The sequence below is a fragment of the Protopterus annectens genome, chromosome 1.part2, assembly GCF_019279795.1.
Source record: "Protopterus annectens isolate FY-2018-M chromosome 1.part2, PAN1.0, whole genome shotgun sequence".
Lineage (NCBI taxonomy): Eukaryota > Metazoa > Chordata > Ceratodontiformes > Protopteridae > Protopterus > Protopterus annectens.
This window is the reverse complement of record NC_056727.1, coordinates 677,573,195-677,594,945: the sequence shown is the minus strand read 5'-3', so window position 1 is coordinate 677,594,945 and position 21,751 is coordinate 677,573,195. Positions and strand designations below refer to the sequence as shown.

General features: G+C 35.7%; 1 protein-coding gene across 1 annotated transcript in view; it reads left to right on the top strand.

Annotated features, from left to right (window-relative positions):
• The window catches only part of AKT3 (AKT serine/threonine kinase 3), a 2,413,182-nt gene that overhangs the window by 1,085,824 nt on the left and 1,305,607 nt on the right, over positions 1-21,751 (top strand). Inside the window, exon 3 of the mRNA XM_044058335.1 lies at positions 1,738-1,863. Coding sequence (XP_043914270.1) covers positions 1,738-1,863 — 126 coding nt within the window. The remainder of the gene's footprint in view (positions 1-1,737; positions 1,864-21,751) is intronic.

The following is a 21,751-nucleotide window of genomic DNA, read 5'->3' as shown; positions in this document are numbered from 1 at the left end:
ATCTTTCGCAATTACCTCTTAATATGGTTCTGAATCGTTCATGCACTGTGATCAGTTTGAAACATCAATGGTGTGTTTTTTTTGAGTGGTACTCTTGAATCATTGGGTATATTCCTTCATCATGATTCTGATAAAGTATTTATTTCATATTCTGTATAGTGAGAGTGGCATCATTTTATGAAAATAGGGACATTCTTTGTTGATACAGGTCCTTCTTTATTCTACAAAAGAATTCTAAAACTGAGAAAACTCTTAGGCTGTAAACAGCTAGATTATTGTCATCGCTTTTTCTCAAATTAAAAATGAAGAAATTGGATCTGTGTGTGACTTCATTAAAGTTTTGGAGTAGTACTTTAACTTATGCTTTTATTTTTTCTGTTTTAAGCAGAACATTAGATAATTCATTTTACAACAAACCTACTTATCTATACCTTATGTGTCTGTGTAGGACATGCTTGTGAATTATTCTGAGTATAGTCCATGTAGTATCTTTATTGTGTGGTAGTAAACAGACCGATACTAACTGAGCATAAGAAGTTTTGTGAGATAAAATGTAAATCCAATTAAAAAAAAGTCTAAAATGAGAAAGAAATTGACTGTTTCAATAATGGGTTTGAAAAACGAGTCAAATGAGAATTCAAAACAGAGTCCAGACAAATGATTGTGCACTTTGAATGTGAGCTTCTTGTATTAGTTGTGGCTGTAAGCACTAGATGCATTCTTACTGTGTATTTAATCAGTCATGTAGAATGTATGGTAGACAATAGCACTCAAAAATGTGTAGATTTGAAAATGTTTGTGATCTGAAATATGTGCATGTTGAACAGATATAAGTAAATAGGTTCCTTCGTTGATGCTGCTGAAAATATTTGATTTGGTTATGTCATAAAATGCATCAGAAGCAGTGAGAAAAGAATGCAGTAATGGACGGAATGTTGAATTTAACATGGATGCACATGCATGTACGTAAAACACACATTCATGCACACACAGACACACAGATATATATATATATATATATATATATATATATATATATATATATGGGTATACTTAAATACATGGAAATACCCAAATGTTGACGCACATTTTCCAAACAGCAGCCTCTCAATGAGCCTAGCACATGACTTTAGTGACAGCTACCTACCTTTCTGCTGGTAAAGGTGTACCTGTAATTCATCTCATTATGACAAACTATGTTCAAATTTCTTCAGTGATCTCAATTCCAATAACCATAGCAGATGATGTATCTGACTTTTATTTGTATTTTGCAAATTGCACAACATGCTGTACAAGAGCTGCAGAGTGGTTTCTCAGCCTGAACGTCATATGTGCCCAAGTTCTAGTAGCAGTTTTATTTTGTTTTTGATATTTTTCTTTCATCATTGTCATGTTTACTGTATTCCATCTGCCATGCAGGAGTAAAAAACAATTCCTTATATGAGAGCTTCAAGTTCTGCTGGTCCTTGACTGGTCACCACAAGAGTCTGCTGATAAATGTTTAGCCCATTCATTCTCATCGAGATATTCATATGCATTTATTTTCATTAACTCACAGATCTGTACTACAACATGAATGGCACCAGACTTGCTGATCTCTGATATGATATGATTACTGTTTTGTTACTGATAAATTTGTAGTCTGGATGTTATACCCTTTATAACATTTATTGAATGTGTTTAGAATGCACACGTACATTGTCAAACATTTTTATCAAGTGCTTCTTTTCTTTTTAGGAGAATATATAAAAAACTGGAGACCTAGGTATTTCCTTCTAAAGACCGATGGATCATTCATAGGTTATAAAGAGAAACCTCAAGATGTTGACCTACCATATCCCCTAAACAACTTCTCAGTAGCAAGTAAGTAGTTATAACAAGTAAAATACATCAAAATGTATATTGCAAAATCAAATTTATGATTCAATGAAGCATAGTGTGTATTACAAGTGTATTTTTTCTGAATGGAAACCCTACAAGAATGTGGATTTCTCAGAAATGCTATAGAGAACAGCCTAACATTTATCCATCAAAATGAACAGTTGCTAGTAAAGTAGCACATGAAGATGTATGTTACAAAGTGCAGTATGGTTTATTATAATTTTTGTTATTGAGACAAGTTAGTAATAGGAATTCTTAGGATAACCAGTTGAGCCCTGGAGATCCTTTCCTTTTGTCAGATTTCTGTGCTGCTTAATGGAAGCAGGAATAAACAAGTTGCGTGATGGTTTATTGGCACTCCTACTCATATTTTTCAACTTTACTCAGTATTTCTAGGGAAAGCAAAAGTGACTGGGAAACAGAAGTCCAGAATCAAAGACAACTTTTAATATTACTCTAATTTGCTTAAAAAAGTTAAGAATAAGATGTTTGGCACAACCATGCATTTTCCGAACAGTAAGAATTATGAAACACTAATGTGAGTTGTGATTGACTAATCCACAGTGAATTACCAAAAAAAAAAAAAATGAGGGATAGTTCAAAAGAGGAATACTCTTGTTTGTGGAACTTGTATCAAACACAGCTGCCTGCTGAGAAATGAAAGTTTTAAAACACAAATAATTAATTTTTATGTATTGCATTTGTGGTAGCCTGCATTCAAAGCGATTTAAATCCTCTTTGTTAGTATAAGCCATAGTACTAGTTTAATAGAAAACAAACCATAATAACAATATTGTAGTGCAATGCTGTACAGTTATGTTTTCTTTGTAACATATTTCAGTCATTCTAATATCGCATAAATTGCTCAATTCCTGCCTTCCCTTAAATCTCACTTATCCTGGACATTATTTTGTTTGTATTCTGGTAAATTATATTTATTTCTGTAAAATTTGCTTCTTTTCTAATGATACTATATCCAGTTATTTTATAATGTCCAAAACTTTCTTTATACTGGGAATAGATATTGATTTCAATTTCTTCCATTATCCTGTACATCCTGTTTGACATGTAAGATCTTCAACATCATATAGCGCTGACCTTGCAAATGCAGCTACTGTAAACTGCTCAAGCTCCTTCCATGCCCCATTTGCTCACATGATATACCTGTCTCCTCTTATATCTTTTGGGTATAATTTGCTACCCAAGTGGCTAGAAGTGCTCACTTGTCACTCTCAGCTAAGTACAGATTTATTGTATCTAATTTTTACCTGTTTCTTTAGAGTTTACTTAGTTTTTACATATGATTCTCCTTCCCTTGCATGGATTTGTATTTACTGTCCTCCTCCTCCTCACTCTGGCAAGGCAAGTTGGGCCTAATCCCAGTTTGTAGTGTTTCTTTACTGTCTTTGGCTTGTTTATTCATAGTTTTGTGGTGGTTGTTATGTCTTCTTTAATTTTGAATAATCTGTATTATGTAGAAGCAGTCAGAGTTCAGGAAGTGTACCAGTTGTGGCCACAATATCTCACCCCATAATACCTATGAGCTGTGTGTGATATGCCTGAGACCAGGACATTTAGATACCTCCTGCAGTATTTGTAGGGTTTTTGGCCTATGCTCCTTAGAAGACTGTAGGAATAAAACTCATTTTGAAGGGTCTTCTGCCTAAGTAAGAAAAGAGAAGAAAGAGAAGGAAAAAGGTAAAAAGAAAAGATGAATTGATAACATAGCACCATAATCCTGTCCCTTTTTTTTTCAAACCTCTTTATTGAATTATCACTTGACATAGGCAAATTTACATTCATATAAAAGTAATCAAACTGTAATTAGCATAGCAAACATTATATTTCTCAGATATTGCTATATATCATATAACCTAAGCAACATTACATAAATTATTCAATTCTTGCCTTTTTTTTTCTTTTGTAAACAAGAAACATCTTTATTAAACCAGCTCTTGCTACATAGGCAGTCATTCATTTATATAAATGAAGACAAACCACACCGACACAACCCTAGTTGCAAGCATTTTACATCACAAACCATACTGACACACTTCCAGTTGCAAACATCACTTATAATCTACCCAATCTTTTTCAGTCAAATCTTACATAGCTCATTTAAGTTCTGCCGCCTTTTAAACCTCATTACTCCCTTGTATGTATTGTTTCCCCATTTCCCATTTTTTCCTATGTAGTTTTTTCCTACCCTTTCCTAAAGATCTCAGTTCCAGTTTTATCTGTGTTACTATATTCACTACTTTTAGGGCAGTTGGTTTAGATTTTGATTTCCATTATCTAGTAATTGATTTTTTGGCAGCCAGCATAATTAGAGACTGCAAGGCCTTACCATGTCTAGGTAATTCTGATTCTGTAGCATAACTCAGAAAAATCATCTCCCTCATCACACCAGTCTGCCCACCTAGCATCTCTGACAGTGCATTCCACAGAGGATCCTTATAGTCCTTCAACTCACTGCACTCTCAGAGGAAAAATTCGCTTAAGTCTACATGGGTATAGAAATACCTATGTAAACATTTTCAAGCAAAAATCCTAAATCTTAAATATTTTGTTGCATATTTGGGAGACATACATATATCCTTCCCATTGTTTCTTTGTGAATTGCCTATCCAGTCTCTCTTCCCAATCTTTTCTAACCTCCTCTGATTAATTCTTATACTTATCATGCAATATTTTATATGCTCTACTAATTATTACTTTTTAATGGCAGCTTCTGTACTAAATTCTACTAAAAACTCTACCAGTGCTGGTCTTTCATTTAGAACCCGCCTGTTTCTTTGTTTGCCTATACTCTATCAATCCCTGACAGAGAAGGTAATCTCTAACCTGCAATCCAAATAATTTCTTGGCGTTTTCCCATTTTATCATCTTTCCCTCTTTAGTTACTTGCTCCCAATACCTTGATTCCTTTGCCAGTTTTCTCCAGTAAATTCCAGCCTCCTCTTGCCTATTGTCTGTCTCTCTAATTGCAGCCATCCCTATTGGCAGAATCTATTTTCTCCAATCCCGTGTTGGCTTAGTTCTTAGAATACATTTTGCTACTTTATGGATATAACATTGTGTATGATTATTGCTATTCTTCTTAAAGGCCTGCATCCAAAATACCAGTCTGTACTTGTTTCTTGAGCTTTCCCCCCTGTTTCGTTATCATCCCTTTCCACTTTGAATTATAGTTTTCTGCTTGTGCTATGTATAGGAGTCTTAACTGTGAAATACCCCTTCAAATTGGGTAATCCCAATCTGCCCTGCTCTTCTGGAAGAATCGGCTTATCCCACTTGACTAGTGCCGTCTTAACCTCCAGCATAAAGTCCTTCAGCTGTTTATTAATTGCTATCCACAACTTCTCCTTTGGTTAATAAAAATATGTCTGACTTGTGTTTAAGACTGAAGGGACTAAAAACATTTTAACTGCTTGTATTTTATTATCCATATAACAAAGCTTCCACTTTCTCAGTGTTTGTAGTATATTTTGTTTAGTCTCTTCCCACATATCCTTAGCTGCCAGACTAGAATCATTTTTAATCCATACTCCTAAGTATTTCATTTTAACATATCCCCATAAATGTGGATATCCCTGAAACGATTCATGTGTGGGTACATAGGTTACCACCATTGCCTTTGTTTTAGCTTCATTCATTTTGTATCCTGAAATGATCTGAAACTGTCTCAAAGTGTTCCACAACACTGTAATGTCTCTTTCTGGTTTTGTCAGGTATAAATTATCTGCAAATAAGGCCAGCTTTACTTAATTACCATACCAATTATGTCCTTGAATTTTTGAGTCCCATATTTTCTTTTCCAGTAGTTATAAATATAATGCAAATAGTAAAGAGGAAAGAGGACATCCCTGCCCGGTTCCTCTGCTCAAGCAGAATTTATCAGAGAGGACCCTACACACTTCAATTTTCACTTCCAATCCCATGTACGTCGTCCTAATCAACCTTATATTTTTTTAGGAAATACAAATGCTTCCATTCCCTGCTCATAAAATCCTAGCTTACTCTGTCAAATGCTTTCTCTGCATCAAGACCCATCAACAATAATGGTATTTTCTTACATTCTGCTTCCCTCTGGGTCATCAGTGTTATGTTAATGTTGTCAAATATTTGCCTCTCCTCCACAAAATTACTTTGATCCATATCTGTCAGTTTTGGGATTAGTTTTGCTATTCTTTTAGCCATTATTGATGTGAACACTTTATAATCGTGGAAATGAGCCTGTATATGAAGCTGGATCTGATGGATCTTTACCCTCTTTAGGTATTATACCTAAGACTGCTTTCTTATAAGATGTGAGTACTTCTTTTATAATACTGTTAAACAAAAGCCTTCTAGATCTTTATCACTCTTTTCCCTCCTAGCTTCCAAACTTCCACAGGAATACCATCTGTTCCTTGAGACTTCCCTGTAGCTTGGTTATACATCGCAATTTATTTCATCTCCTTCTATCCTGTAAGTTATTGAGCCTCATCTTCCTCTAACCTTGATGTATTTTATTCTTCCATAAACATATCCATTTGTATCTTTTCTTGATTTTCATATTTCTCTGCTTTATAGAGAAACTCGTAGAATTTCCAAAATATTTCTATACCTCTACAGGATCTCTTGTTAACTTCCTTGTTTTAGTCTCCCTAAGTGACTACTTTCTGTTTTTGAGTTGTGCTAAAAGTTTTTATGCACTAAACAGTTGCTTAACAGCAATCTTTCTAAAATCATACACATTATCGAGGTAATACCTTTTCTGTCCAGCATTTTGGAGTTGATCCTTCTCTGGTTCTGTGAAATTTCCCCATTCTGTAATACTTGTCAGTCCCTCTAAATAATTATTTTTACTTCTTAACCATCGTTCCCTTTCTTTTATTTCCACCGTATATTTAAACTCAACTTTAGTTTTATTCCACTCACTAGCTATATTTTCAGAAGAAATTTCTATCCTCTCTAACAGCTCCTGAATAGTTGTTGGGTGAGTATCAAGACCTTCAATTAAATGCACTTGTTCCTGTGAAATGTAAATTCTGTCTAGCCTAGCCCCGTTTTTATATCTTGGGGAATAATATGTGAATTCTCTCTGAACTCCTATTACTGAATTCACATCTTCTGTGCCAAATATTTTCATAAATTCCTTCAAAATTTACCCTCTTTTGTTATATTTTCCCTTCTGGGCCCCCAGACACATCTTCCCTGCTGCATTCCCCACCTATAAATAATATTCCGTGTTGAAAACTGATTATTTCTCCCAGAATTTTCTTAAGCTTCATTATAGCAGTTTTAGGTGAAATGTAAATACATGCCTGTGTAATCCTTCTTCCTTGCCAGTAACCCCTTAGCAGTACAAGTCTGCCAGTATTATCTTTTTTTATCTTCTGTCACTTGTGGAGCTCCTCTTGCAATTAAGTACTCCTCTTTTCCTTTGTCCCAGGTATTCTACTGAATAACCATCCTGAAAACTTTCTTTATCAAATTCATATATTAATTTCTTTCTAAGTGTGTTTCCTGTAACATAGCTATTTGCACACTAAAGTTTTAATATAATTCACTACTCTTTTTGTTTTTATCATTGAAGCCATTTACATTTAAAGGCATTGCAGAAAGTGGCATTATATTAAAAATGTGTTATTCCCTCCTTTTATATACAACACCTTTTTTGTTAAAGATTTAGTTCCAGCTTTTGTTACATGGATACATTGTTTGGCAGGTTCAGCTTTTATACAGTTGTTTCTTGTCATATCCATTTGAGCCTATGCCACATCTTTTAAAATGTTTTGTTTTATTGAAAGAGCTCAAACAAAAAAAACACAACCCCAATACTGTCTAAAACCTATTAGCTTAATGCTAACACACACACAACTATGTACACTTTCAGATATTGAAGTTTTAACCTCCTAATAGGAAAAAATGTCCTAGACCGACAGCCACACTTACAGGCTTGATTTAACCTAAAAGGTTATCCATGCTATGACGCATGGTGCAGCCTGTGTTCCTACTAAGTGCTGACTGATTTTGTCTGATCTTTATAGCTCTCCCAGCTGGGAAAAACCCTGAATGCTTTCAGAGAACATTATCTACCTTGGGGAAACACCTGATTGTCATCAGAGAACATTATCTTCTAGTCAGTTTCTCTATTTTCCCCTCAGCTTATTCTCTACCAGACTGTAGCCAGTTTCTCTTTTATCAGATTGTCTCCATGGAGCCATGAGAGCAGGCATACAGTTTCTCTTTATCAGATTGTTTCCATGGAAACATGAAGACCAGCTGCAGAATTGTTACTGAGCATGCATGTATTTACTAGAAAAAAGCCACATAATATTCAATGTTTTTTTCATTTACCTGCTCTCACTTAAAACATGTTACTAAATCAGTCTAAGATCTTTAATCTAGTCATTCACCCATGGAAGAACAAAAAAGCACAATAATTTTTCTTTTATCATGTTCCTTTAACCAGGCTTTTGCAGCACCTACATTTCTTAGACTCATGATCCTCTCCCTTGGCTAAAATGCAGACAGTTCAGTCAGTGCAGGAGAGACTGGATTTGAATGCAATGGGGCCATCCCCTTTTCGCTTGCTGTGACTGTGTCAGTTGGCAACTCTTTTTGTATTTAAAAACAGTCCCCTTAGAGGACTGACAGTAGTCATTCTCCAGAGTGGGAGCAATCAAAGTATCGTGGATCCCATCCTCATTCCCGGTCTTCCCTCAGGTCTACAAGGTCTGTTCATGGTCCCTCCCCGAGTATTAACTAGGATCACATAATGAAAACTTTTGTAAAGGCCCAGATTGATATGGATTTCATCCCATCCCTCCTGCAGTTTGGGTTTGCCTCATGACTCCAATGCAAGAAGTTACTTTCCTGGCATGTCTTGGTACTGGAGAGATAGGAGACAACGTATATCCCAATGCGTACTCCTTCAGCACTGTCGGGATGTGATCGTTTTTTGCCAATATCCAATCATCTGACCCTGTTAACTCTGATTTCATCTGAGTTTGGTGCATCTCAGCAAAGAACCTCTTGAAGCAGTCTCTCCTGCCTCCCCTTCTGTGCCAGTGTGTTTGGTAACATTTTTGGTATTGGCCTCATTGGGGTTCAAAGTCTCAGCACCAGTCTATACTTAGAGGCCATTTAGACTATCAGTCTTGACAGCACTATGCTCCAGACCATTGACGTCTCTCTCTCTCTGACCCTTCCTTGGGATCTTTTTTTTTTTCTCAGTAAACATCTTTATTAAATTATCACATATAACAAAGGCAATCTTATATTTATATAAATGAAAAACAAACACCATTGACATCACTTTAGTTGCAAACATTATACATCACAAATACCATTGAAACAACTGTAGTTGCAAACATTATACATCACTTATCTATCCAGTTATTGTCAGTTAAGCATTGTATGGCTCATTCAAATCCTGCCTCTTAAACCTTTTTCCTTCTCTACATATATTGTTCCCACAATTTCCATTTTTGCTGTGTACTTTGCTCCATCGTTTTTCTAAAGATCCCAGTTCCAGTTTTTATCTCCGTTACTATATTCAGTACTTCTAGTAAAGTTGGGCTAGTGTTTGATTTCCATTTCCTGGTAAATGTTTTTTGGCAGCCACCATAATTAAACTCAGCAAGGTTTTACTATGCCTAGGCAATTCCGATTCTGTATCATAGGATAAAAATCATCTCCCCATTCAGTCCAGTCAACTTACCCAGCATCTCTGACAGAGTGGTTCTCAGGGAATCCCTAAAGTCTGCCAGCTCATTACACTCTAGAATAATATGTTCCCAGCCACCTTCTTCTTGCCTGTCATGCCTTCAACATTTGCAATCCATCTGAGGAAAAATTTTTTCTAGTCTAACAAAGGTATAAAATACCTATATAAACACCTTCAAGCAAAGATCATAAATCTTCTAGACTTTGTTGCATATTTGGGAGATATACATCTCCCCATTGTCACTTTGTGAATTGCTTATCCAATCTCTGTTCCCAGTCCTTTCGAAGCTCCTCTAATTGATCTTATAATTATCATGCAATATTTTAGATGCTTTACTAATTATTCCTTTTTTAATGGCAGTTTTGTTCTAGATGCAATTAAAAACTTTACCAGTACTGGTTTTTCATTTAAAATTACCCTATTTCTTTCTCTTTGCCTATACTCTGATAGGCAAAGGGAAGACTATCTCTAACCTGCAGTCCAAAAATATCCATGGCCTCTTCCCATTCTATTACCGTTCCCTTTCTAGTTATTTGCTCCCAGTACCTTGGTTCCTTTGCCAATTTTCTCCAATAAACTCCAGCCCACTCTTGCCTGTTATCTGTATCCCTAACCACAGTCATCCCTATCGGCAAAATCTCTCTTCTCATTCTTGTGCTGGTTTAGTTCTTAGAATAATCCCTGGTATTTTATGAAGAATTTTTATTTATTTTAAATTTGTTTACTGTGAAAGTCCCGACTGGACACAGGTCCATTTTCAGTGGAGGCCCGGGGAGAAAAGTTCTAGTACAGTACAAAAGATATAGTATGGTAAGATAAGTGAGTATCACAACAAGCAGGAGATTTATACAATTGAGCATACTTAGTAGGAATTAACAATTTCAAAATGTCAAAGAAAGTCAGTACATTAGAATATACAATTAAGAAACTCTGAGACAATTTTTTTTTTGTATTGTAGGGTATTTATCATTGGGTAGAGGAGAATGGGAGGTAGAGAGCCATTGTTTTGATGCAAGTAGGATCTCATATATATATATATATATATATATATATATATATATATATATATATATATAATATATAATATCGTGCGTGATTTTTGTTGCTCTCCTGCATCCAAAATCCCAGTCTCTACTTATTTCTTGAGCTTTCTCCCTATATCATCATTCCTTTCCACTTTGAATTATAGTTTTCTGCTTGTACTATATATAAGAGCCTTACCTGTGTTTCTCTAAAATACCCCCTCAAATTGGGTAATCCTACGCTGCCTTGTTCTATTGGAAGAATCAGCTTATCCCACTTGACCCTTTCTGTTTTCCCTTCCCAGATAGAATCCTTCAACTCTTTTTTTAACTGCTATCCACAGCTACTCCACTGGTTGATAAAATATGCCTGACCTGTGTATAAGAATAAAGGGACTAAAAACATTTTAATTGCTTGTATCTTATCAGTGTCAATATAAGAAAGCTTCCAGTTTCTCAAGTTTTGTATTATCTTCTGTTTAGTCTCTTCCCACATATCCTTAGCTGCCACAGCAGAGTTTTGTTCCCTAATCCACACTCCTAAATACTTCATTTTATCATGCCCCATAAATAAGGATATTGTTGGACCAATTTTTCTGTGAGTACATAATTTCCTTTGTCTCTGTCTCAAAATGTACCACAACAATGTAATCTCCCTTTCTGGTTTTGTCATGTATAAAATATTATCTGCAGCTAGATCCAGCTTTTCCTGACTGCCATACCAATTATATCCTTGAATTTTTGAATCCCTTATTTTTGCCAATGGTTTAAATATAATGCAAACAAAAGGGAAAGCAGACATCCCTGCCTGGTTCCTCTGCTCAAGCAGAAGTTATCAGAGAGGACTCTGCCCACTTCAATTTTTGCCTCTGATCCCTCATATATACTCCTAATCAACCTTATAATTGAATCAGAGAAAGCAAATGCTTTCTACTCTGTCAAATATGTTCTCTGCATCAAGACCCAGCAATAACAGTGATATTTTCACACAGTCTGCTTCCCTCTGAATCGTCAATGTTTTGTTAATATTGTCAAATGTTTGCCTACCTCCACAAAACCAGACTGATTCATATATATCAATTTTGGTATCACTTCTGCCATTCTTTTAGCCATTATACACAAACACTTTATAGTCATGGTTTTAGTATTGAAATGTATGAAGTTGGATCTGATGGATTTTTACCATCTTTAGGTATTACCATTACCACCACTTTCTTTTAGGATGCTGGTACTTTTGCTCTTAAAGTACTGTTAAACAAAACCTTCCAGATCTTTATCAGTTTTTTTCCCCTTCTAGTTTCCAAACCTCCACAGGAATACCATTTTATTCCTGGGGAGTTTCCTGTAGATTGGTTATACATAGCCATTTTTGTCTCATCTCTTCCTATTCTAATTGTTAGTAATTGAGCCTCATCTACCTCTAACCTTGGCATATTTAATTCTTCCATAAACATTTCCATTTGTACCTTTTCATGATTTTCATATTTATTTGCTTTATACAAACTTTCATAAAATGTTCAAAATATTTCTAATACTTCTACATAATCTGTTATCTTCCTTATTATAGGCTCCCTAAGCTTGGTCAAAGCCCTTCCCACTTTCTGTTGCCTAAGTTGTTGTGCTAAACGTTTTTGTGCTGTATAATTATCAAACAACAGTTGCTTAACAGCAGTCTTTCTAAACTCGTGCATATTATCAAAGCAATCTCTTATTTTCTTTTTAGCATTCTACAGTTGCTCCTTTTCTGAGAGATTTCCCCCTATTTTGCATTACTTTAACATCTGTCAGTCCCTCTAAATAATTCTTGTTACTTCTTAGCCATATCTCTTTCCTTTATTTGCACCCTAGTTTTAAACTCCACTTTAATTTTATCCCACTCCCTAGCTATATTTTCAGAAGAAATTGCACTAATCTGTAGTAGCTGTCGAATTAATTCAAAAAAACATTCCTTTCTTTTCAGCTGATAGGTGGGAAAGCGCCAGTTTCTCATTTTTATTTCATTACCTTGCATTTTTATTTAGTTATTATTGGCATTGATCTAAAACAGTTATTGGGTGTGTTTGAAGCCGTTCAATTAAATGCACATGTTCCTGTGAGAGAGAGTTTCTATCTAACCTAGCTCAGTTTTTTTTTTTGTATCTTGGAGAATATTTAAATTCACTCTGAACTCGTAGTACTGAATTCACATCTTCCATGCCAAACATTTTCAAAAAATTCTTCAAAAATCTACCCTCCTTGTTATAGTTTCCCATCTAGGCCTCCCAGACACATCTTCACTGTTGCAAACCAAATTCCAGGCTTCCGCTATAAGTAATATTCCTTGCTGAAAGCTGATTATTTCTCCCAGAACTTTCCTAAGCTGCATTATAGCAGTTTTAGGTGGAATGTAAATGCATTCCAGTGTAATCCTCCTCCCTTGCCAGTAGCCCTTTAGTACTGTACATCTTCCATTATCATTTTTCCCCTCTTCTGTCAGTATTGGAGCTTTTCTTGCAATTATTGTAAGTATTCCTCTTTTCTTTTGTTCCAGATATTCCACTGAATAAACATCCTGAAAACCTTTCTTTATCAAATTCATATGTTCAGTTCTTTCCAGGTGTGTCTCCGGTAGCAGAGCTATTTGCAGTCTACATTTTTAATATAGTTAACTACTCTTTCTTTTTTTATATTTATCTGTAAAACCATTCAGATTGAAAGACATTACAGAAAGCATCATTTTCTTATATAGTCATTACCACCTTTTATGCATAGTGACTTTTTTGTTAAATGTGTAGTTCCAACTTTTATATTACATGCATATACTGTTCGGCAGGTTGGTCTTTTTTACAGTCTTTTCTTGTCTTATCCATTTGAACCTGTGCCACATCTTACATAACTTTTTGTTTTTTGAAAGCCCCCAAACAGAACAAACAAACCCTCCAAAACCCCCTTAAACTATTAACTTAATGACACACAAAAATATATACATCTTCAAATATTGAAGTTTTTGCTTCCTAATAAGAACAAAATCTCTAAGTTGATAGCCACACAGCCTAGAATTAACCATGAAGAAAGGTTAGTCATGATAAGACACGATGTACAGTCTGTACTATTAGTAAGTGCTGTTTGATTTTGTCTATATTTATAGCTTTCCCAGCTGAGAAAACACTTGAATGCTTTCTTTTTATCAAATTGTCTTCTAGTGACATGCAAACCAGCCACAAAACTGCTAAGGGTACCTTGTTTACCAGAAAAAAGCCTTATAATAATCAATATTCTTTGTCATTTGCATGCTTTGTAATAAACTACTTACTGGATAATGTCTAGGGTCTTTAACCCAGTCATTTCCCTATGCAATTATGGGAAAAAGCACACTAATTTTTATTTTGTCATACTCTCTTAACCAGACATTTCCTCTATCCCCACTATCCCCCCTTTCTACATTGCAGTACCTACATTTCTTAAAACTGAACGAAGAAAAAGAGAGAAGGGAGAAAAAAAAAAAACAAAAAAAACAAAAGCACCCATTTATATTAGTGTCTCCATGGCATTAAAAAACTGAGAAAACTTTACTTCGAGTCTAACTGGTTTTGTCTGATCTTAACAGCCCTCACAGCTGGAAAACCCCTGATTGCTTTCTGAGAACAATTTCTCTTTTCTTTTTTTCTTTTACTTCAGCCAATCCCCTTACACCAGACTGTCTCCAGTTTCTGTATCAGTCTCCATGGAGACATGAGAACCAGACAGCCATTTTCTCTCTAGCTGATTATTTCCATGGAAACATGGACTAGCTGCAGAATTGCTACTAAATATACATGCATTTTGCTCTAGAAAAAAGGCTCATAATATTTATTTCATTTACTTGTTCTGCCTTAAACCTAATCAATCTAAGGTCCTTAATAAAGTCATGTCCCCATGCAAGAATGAAAAAAACTGCATTAATTTTAACTTTGTCATGCCTTTTTAACCAGACTTTTTTTTAATACATTGTATTTCCTATATTTCTCAAAACTGTACAAGAAGAAAGAGAGAAGAGGGAATAAAGAGAAAATCAACAACACCTGTTTACAATCCCCATTACACTTAAAAATAACGTGCAAAGAAAACCATGCACCAGAAATACAGTAGCATTAAGAAAAGAAAATGTTTTCTTTACTTAGAAAAACCATGTAACCAGGTAAACAACCCCCTTGATCCCACAATAAAATTTCTTGCCAAGATGAATTTACCCAAACTCTTGTACCAGCACAGATGTTCTTTCTAGAATATACGGGAATTGGCCACATTTACTCATCCTCCCTTTGTACTGTCAGCCCCCATGCCTTTCCAGTAAATACTTAAAACATAGTTCTTTTTCATATACAGTGTTAGGTGTGCCCCCCCCCCCCACTATTTTCAAATATCCTTGCTGCAACCCAAAAATTCTCCAATTTTTCTGGACAATACTTTTCACTCCAACAAAGTCATTATTGTAAGCTAAAATAAGGGCCTTACTAAACAAATTGGGTTTTAAATTTACCTCCACACTCTTAAAAGCACCCATACCCCCCAGAATTTAATAGTGGTAGGAAATGTCCACTTCTCTTTTTCTCCTTGACCTCAATAAAAATACTCCATAAAAATGCCTCAGGATAGCCTTTCAAACAAGACATATCCAATAACCTCATACATTCCCACTGAAAATCACCTTCATCAGTTATCATTCTGGCTAACCTTGCATACTGGCCTTTCACTAGGGCCTTTTTCTGATGTATAGGCTGCATACTATCAAAATGCAAGAAAGAATTAGAGTAAGTAGGCGTATGATAGATTCAAAGCATTTCTTCTTCTCTGTTTTTCCTAATTGTAACATCCAAAAAATTAATTTAATCAAACTGAAATTCCATTGTGAACCTTAAAACTTCTGTAGTTTGTAAATATTCATAAAATTCCTGTAATTGTTCTAACCCATTTGTCCAAAGAAAAAACATATAATCCAGAAAATGCCCATAGTACACCCAACAGTCCCTAAACTCAGAATTTAAAATAAACTGAGTTTTCCAATAGGAAAGCACAACATTAACAAACATGGGGACACACACAGCCCCCATAGCTACCCCATCTTCTGCCTAAATAACTGATTTCCAAAAAACAAAAAAAAATATTTTCAAAAGCCAAGCTCATAAGGACCCTTAAATTACTAATCAAATTTGTGCCAAGAGTAAAACCATTCAACAGCTAACTCATAGGGGATGAGATAGTACAAATCTTGAATATCAATCATAACCAAACTCAAGTCATCCTTATACATTCCCTTGGAGATTTTATCTAAAAAAATCCCATGAGTCTTTTAAAAGACAAACATTACTTCCAAAGATCCCTTTTGTATGAAAATCAATATATTTAGCAAAACAGAATAAACAACTCAGATTAATGAAACTTGATAAAGGCGGGGGACTGGTGGTTATGGAATCTAATGATTGTATTAATAGAATGTTTAGAATTTTGTGTTCAGATAAGTATGAGGAGGTTTCAATTAATGAGATGAATATAACTTACAGAAACATTGATTTAGTCTTACAGGAGATGTTATTAGAGAATTCAGTCTTGTTGGATGAATGAGTTTTTGATGGTCCATAACCCCAGGACCCCCAAAATCTTTGTGATTCCTAAAATCCATAAAAATCTGTGTGCCCTATAGAAGATGCCAAAGCCTCAAAAACATTTTGTTTGGCTAAATAGGTCTCCTCGGAGGACAGCAGCTTTAGTGAGATACTAGAATTAATAAGATGAAGGGGCACATGACCTGCTGATCCTCCATTCTCTGTATGAGAATGTTTTGTTTAAAGCATTTAGATCTGCAATCATTACCTCCTCCTTGGTCCCTCCCACTGACTACATGATAGATTTGATCACATAAAGGGCTTGCTGGGAACTTGCCACAGCAAAGGTGATTCTAAGACCTGTCAAAATTCTACAGTCACCTATGAACTAGACTCTGTTGGAGCAAAAGGCATTTGGTAGACTCCATTATTGGGATGGCAGCCACCAATGAGGTACTTTATGAAGAGAGTTCAGTGATTCATCCTCCTAATAAGGAGTCTAGGATGATGGACTGCATGGAGAATCAGGTTTGTGATTCTGGCACTTTCATTTTGAGTGCTAAACTACCTGATACACATGACTGTGTTCTAGAAGGACCTAGAGGAACAGACACCAGACTCTCTGAAGAAACTTGCCAAGTGTAACACCCACCAGCAGATTAATTTACAAGTCTCTCTCCATTAAACGTTTGCACAGTGCCACTGATGGAGCAGTTAGAACAGAAGGTATAGACATAGCTATGATGTGCCACACTACACTCTACTTTTGTGACTTTGTAGACTTCATTTGTTAATATTCCATAAGGTAGGTCCACCCTTTTTGACCTGACGTTAAGGAAAATGTACTGAAATGTAAACAGAAAAGGAAGCTGGCATCTGCCATACAAATGCATTTATTGAGTAATTTCTCATTGATGGTGGTTGTCTTCTTGATCAGCTTGATCTCCCAGCAGTAGTGTCTAGTTCAAGTCCAAAGTACTTGTGCTTTTTTCTAGTCAGCTCATGGGCTTTTTTCTGTCACTCAAGTATTTTCCTTTGGAACAATGGAAATGTTTTCACTGGCAAAGTCACTTTATGGGCTGTCAAATTGTCAGAACAGCTTGCTGGCTCAGCCTTTGTTGGCTAAATTTTATTTCTTCCTTAGCCTGTTCTGCGTCCAAAAATATCTTTGCTCCTCCAGGAAGTATATATTCTGGACAGCTGGATGTAGCCATTTGAAACTCACACCTGTCTACTGACCCTGATTGCTGGTATAAACTTGTTTCTCTTCTGGTCACTGTGTACAGCAAGACATTTTTCACAAACACTCTGTTGTCTCCACTTTTTGATACTTTTCCTTTCTGCCACAGTTTTGTCAGAAGTGCTCTTTCTGCTAGTATAATTCTGTCTTTACTAATATAGATCTGTGCTGCTTTCTCATGTCCACATTTAAAACATACACACAATGTGCCCTCTCAAATAAATCTTGCTTGGAACATCAATCCACTTGCTTATTTATGCTTTCATAAAATTAATGCAGTTTATTCCTTCAAGTTGCTTTGCTGTACCAAAATCTGAGGTTTTCTCTGCATGCTGGATCTCCTTACTCAGGGTTATTTGAAACCACTCCTCTGGGAAGCCAAATGTACAGTCTTTCATTTCAACCTCTGATTTCTGCAGTTTTTATTAAATCATCTGAATAGCTACTTAAAACTTTTTCTTTTCCAGTCTTTTGTCATTTGACTTTATATATTCCTTTAGTGGCTCACTTTAAACACCTCTGAGTGCATTCATTTTATTTTTCTTCTGCGTTGCTGGAAATCATCCCCATATTAAAGATTGATTTTCTTCTTTTCTAGTTGATTTTCACTTACTTTCTCCAAAGTTATCCTTTGCTGATATCCAGGCACTGTAAATTATTAACCAACAACTGAATTATACTCACATTGATGAGTTTTACTGGCTTTTTTATACATTTTCTAAGATTTCACACTGGGAAAGCTCTAATCAGACTGTTACTGTGTGTACAGCCACATGCTCTAGGGATCTAAACCTCACCACGACAATAAATAGGATGTGCAGGAGGGATAGATTCCTGTCCCAGAGACTTCCCATGCTTTGGAACAAGATCCCAATCTACATTAAGCAGAGCTCCTCGCTAACACTGTTCAAAAGAAACCTTGACTAGTGGATGGGAAACAGAAAGTTTACCTCTGGGATCACTTCAGTGGCTCTGCTGGACAGAGGCACAGGGAACTAATCTAAGGGGGCGGCGAAAGCCAACACATTCTGACTAGGCTTATAAATGCCTTCAGGCAGATAGCCTAGTACCCACCTATGAACCTATAATGAATCCAGATAGTCTCCAATTTTCTGCTGCCCCTCTGCAATGTCATAGAAAGTGTCTTTTACTCGTCACCTTCAATGGCAATAATCTAGTGTGCTGTAGTTAAATATAATGTGATGGTAAAGTGCGTTTTGTTACATAGCCAAGGTTTGCAGTGTTCTGATCTCCCCTCACATTGAACACACTTTAATAATCTCATAGTCTTTTGGCTTGTCATTCTTGGCCATACGTATGGTTCGCACTTTCTTTATGTATTCATAAGAAACACACCTATCATACAGAGCTATATTTTTGGAACTGTTAATTTTCCAATTTGTCTGAAAACCTAACTGAGTTTTTAAAAGAAATGGATCTTTGAAAGACTTCAGTTGTCACATTGTTATCTACCTTATTTGTAATAAACAGTGACACAGGGTAGATGTATAGTAGTCCGTTATGTGCTCAATAGACACCTCCCTTATTATACATGCATTTCAGTTGTACTGTGATTACTGCACACTTTTCTGTAGTTGGTTGGATATATTTTTTAAGTTCAGTGGCTTTATAAATAAAGCCTTAATGTTTTACATGTTCGGTATAGTAACTTGCATTTCTCACATCTCTTCAGATGATGCTTCTTGAAGAATTTGAAATGTCAGGTACTTTTAGTTTTATGTGCTTTCCATTCTTTATCTGATTCCCATTTTGTAAGCCTTATTACAAAAAAGTAATCTTATTGTTGTTTACCATTGAGCAAGCACTGAATTTACCTTGTTTTAGAAAGTGCTTCAGGAAGCAGTGTTCAGGTCACGAGTTGAGGAAACAAAAACTGCGAACATATTTTCTTCTGATGGTTTAAAAAAGTAAATTAATTACTGTGGGAAAAGATAGCACCACAGTCTTGGGCTGCTGTGGGCCCATTCTAAGCTCTAGCATCCCACTGTAAGTCAGGCTAGTTGTCAGCCTACTTCCTGGGATAGTGTAGTCTTGCGCGTTTTGTTCTTGCATCACGCCAAAGTACATTAGCTCCTCCATACCTCTCAATTGTCTGGATTGTCACAGAATGTCCAAATTGTTGCCTCATATTTTTTGGTCGGTTTCTCATAAAATGTGTGATTTTCTGCCTAATCAAGGAGTACTAAAGTTGCCAAATAATGACACAAGGAGTTTCTGGCTTTATATCCTTCAGATAATGCATGCTAACACAACCTCGTTTTCAACTTTCTAGGATTATAAGAGCAGTATTTAAAATCTGTCCCTATTTTTGTGCCTTTGCCCCTCCATTATTGTAGACTTTAGTCAGATTTCTTGCGCTAAGAAGTTGAGAGGTCTGAGCCGACTCTGTTCTGCTAGATAACATTATTTATAATCTTCATAGTTTGTTTCTGAGGATATTTACTATGGTAATGAGGTTTGGTGTTCATATCTTGTGAAATTATTATATGGATAACTCTTCAAAGCTTTGTCTTTGAGAACATGGACTACTACATTTTTCCCCTCCAGGCAGCCATCTGGACCCTGTGATGTTATGTTGCAAAGCTGGCTGTTTAAGATCTATTTTGTGTGCACGTGTGTATGTTAAAGTGTTGATTTTAGTGTTCAACACTTTCTAAGCAAGCGTAAAAGGCATAATTATATAATAAATGTATTGCAAATATTTGATCACATGGATGTTCTTCACAATGACCATATGTTGAATTAACATGTTAAAGTGCATGAATTATTTGCTAACCTAAATTCATAGCTAGGGTTCAAGCGTTTTACATTGGAAACAGATTTCTTTGCTAGTGATGTCCAAAATTTAGAGTGTTTTTCAGACCATGCGCATAGATTGATAGGATGTGGCCATTGCCTTTCTTTCAGGTATAGATTTTGGACTGATACAACTTAAAACTGTTTCTTGATAAGACTGTAAGCCAGTGTATGCTAAAATAATCTGCATATGTGAATCGAAAACCCAGAGTGGTATACAGTAGTGAATAGACTTTGTGCAGTAAATAGTTGGCTGGGATATAATGTTAATTTGTTGTGAATTGTGGGGGACTTTGCTTCAGTGTTAGGCATAAGAGGAGTACAAGAGAGAATAGGCAGGACATAGCCATTCAGGGCCAGCTTTTATTTCAGATTGTAGATAACTGTAAGTGTGAAGCATTTGTCGATTGTTCCACCAAAATAAAAACTTTTTTTTATGTTTTGTAAAGTCTTAAGCCATTGTAATTTGCTATGCAGGCATCCAGTATAGATTATTTTATTCAGAGTACCTCATGTAGACTGGAGGTGAGAGAATCATTTGCACATACATCAAAGTCAAAATGAACACTGGTTAAGGAACTCTGTTAAGCAAAGTGAACATATGAGATGGGGTACCTTCATGTGACCATGCCATTCTGAGTTCCAGAAAATGTTTTTTTGTTTTATTTTAGTGACCAGATAAATTGAATAACTTCTTATGTTTATTAGTTTGTAGTTAGTTGCACAGACTGACTAAACAGTAAATTGAAAGATCCTATTGATTGACTTTTGAGGGGCAGCCATATGCAGCTGTGGGCACAATGCACTCTTTACTATGTATAACAAATATGTTTCTGTGTTGTACTGTATCACTTGAACACTACAATGGCACATTATTGTCTAGGTACCTTAATTTTGTTACACTTTGTAAATGGGTATCCCTGTTTTGTTTTATTAAACACACACACACACATTAGCAAATTTAATGGACAGGCAGGTATAACACATGTCTGTATTCTAGAAATTCTAGAAAACGTACGAAAGTGAATTACTACTACTAATATAAGTAATCAACCTAATTTTCATAACACTCCGCAAAGGTGTTGCTGCCCCATACCTTACACACATTACGAAAACTATAGATTGCATAAAGAAAGCTTCGGTCATTGAAAGTTATAATAAAAGACTAGCGATGGTGCACTGCATTTTATAGAAAATACATGGCAACTCGGTGAAAATGCTGTGATGTTACTGCTGCCTGTAACAGAACTTTACAAAACAGAAACAGAACCACTCACTCTATAACTAGCAGCTGCTTTTCATTAAAACTGATCTAGCCACAGCAGAACTAAAGAATCCCTTCTTGTAAGCTGCTCTACCATGTCATTCAAGTTTACATAATCTCTGTGGTAATGGCAGAAAAAATTGCCCAAAGAGTGAAGCACAAACCCCCCCAATACTTTGATATATAGCAATCAGTCAATCAGTTTGTTATTTGCCTCACAAGTTTTGCTTTACAAAAACACAGTAATGT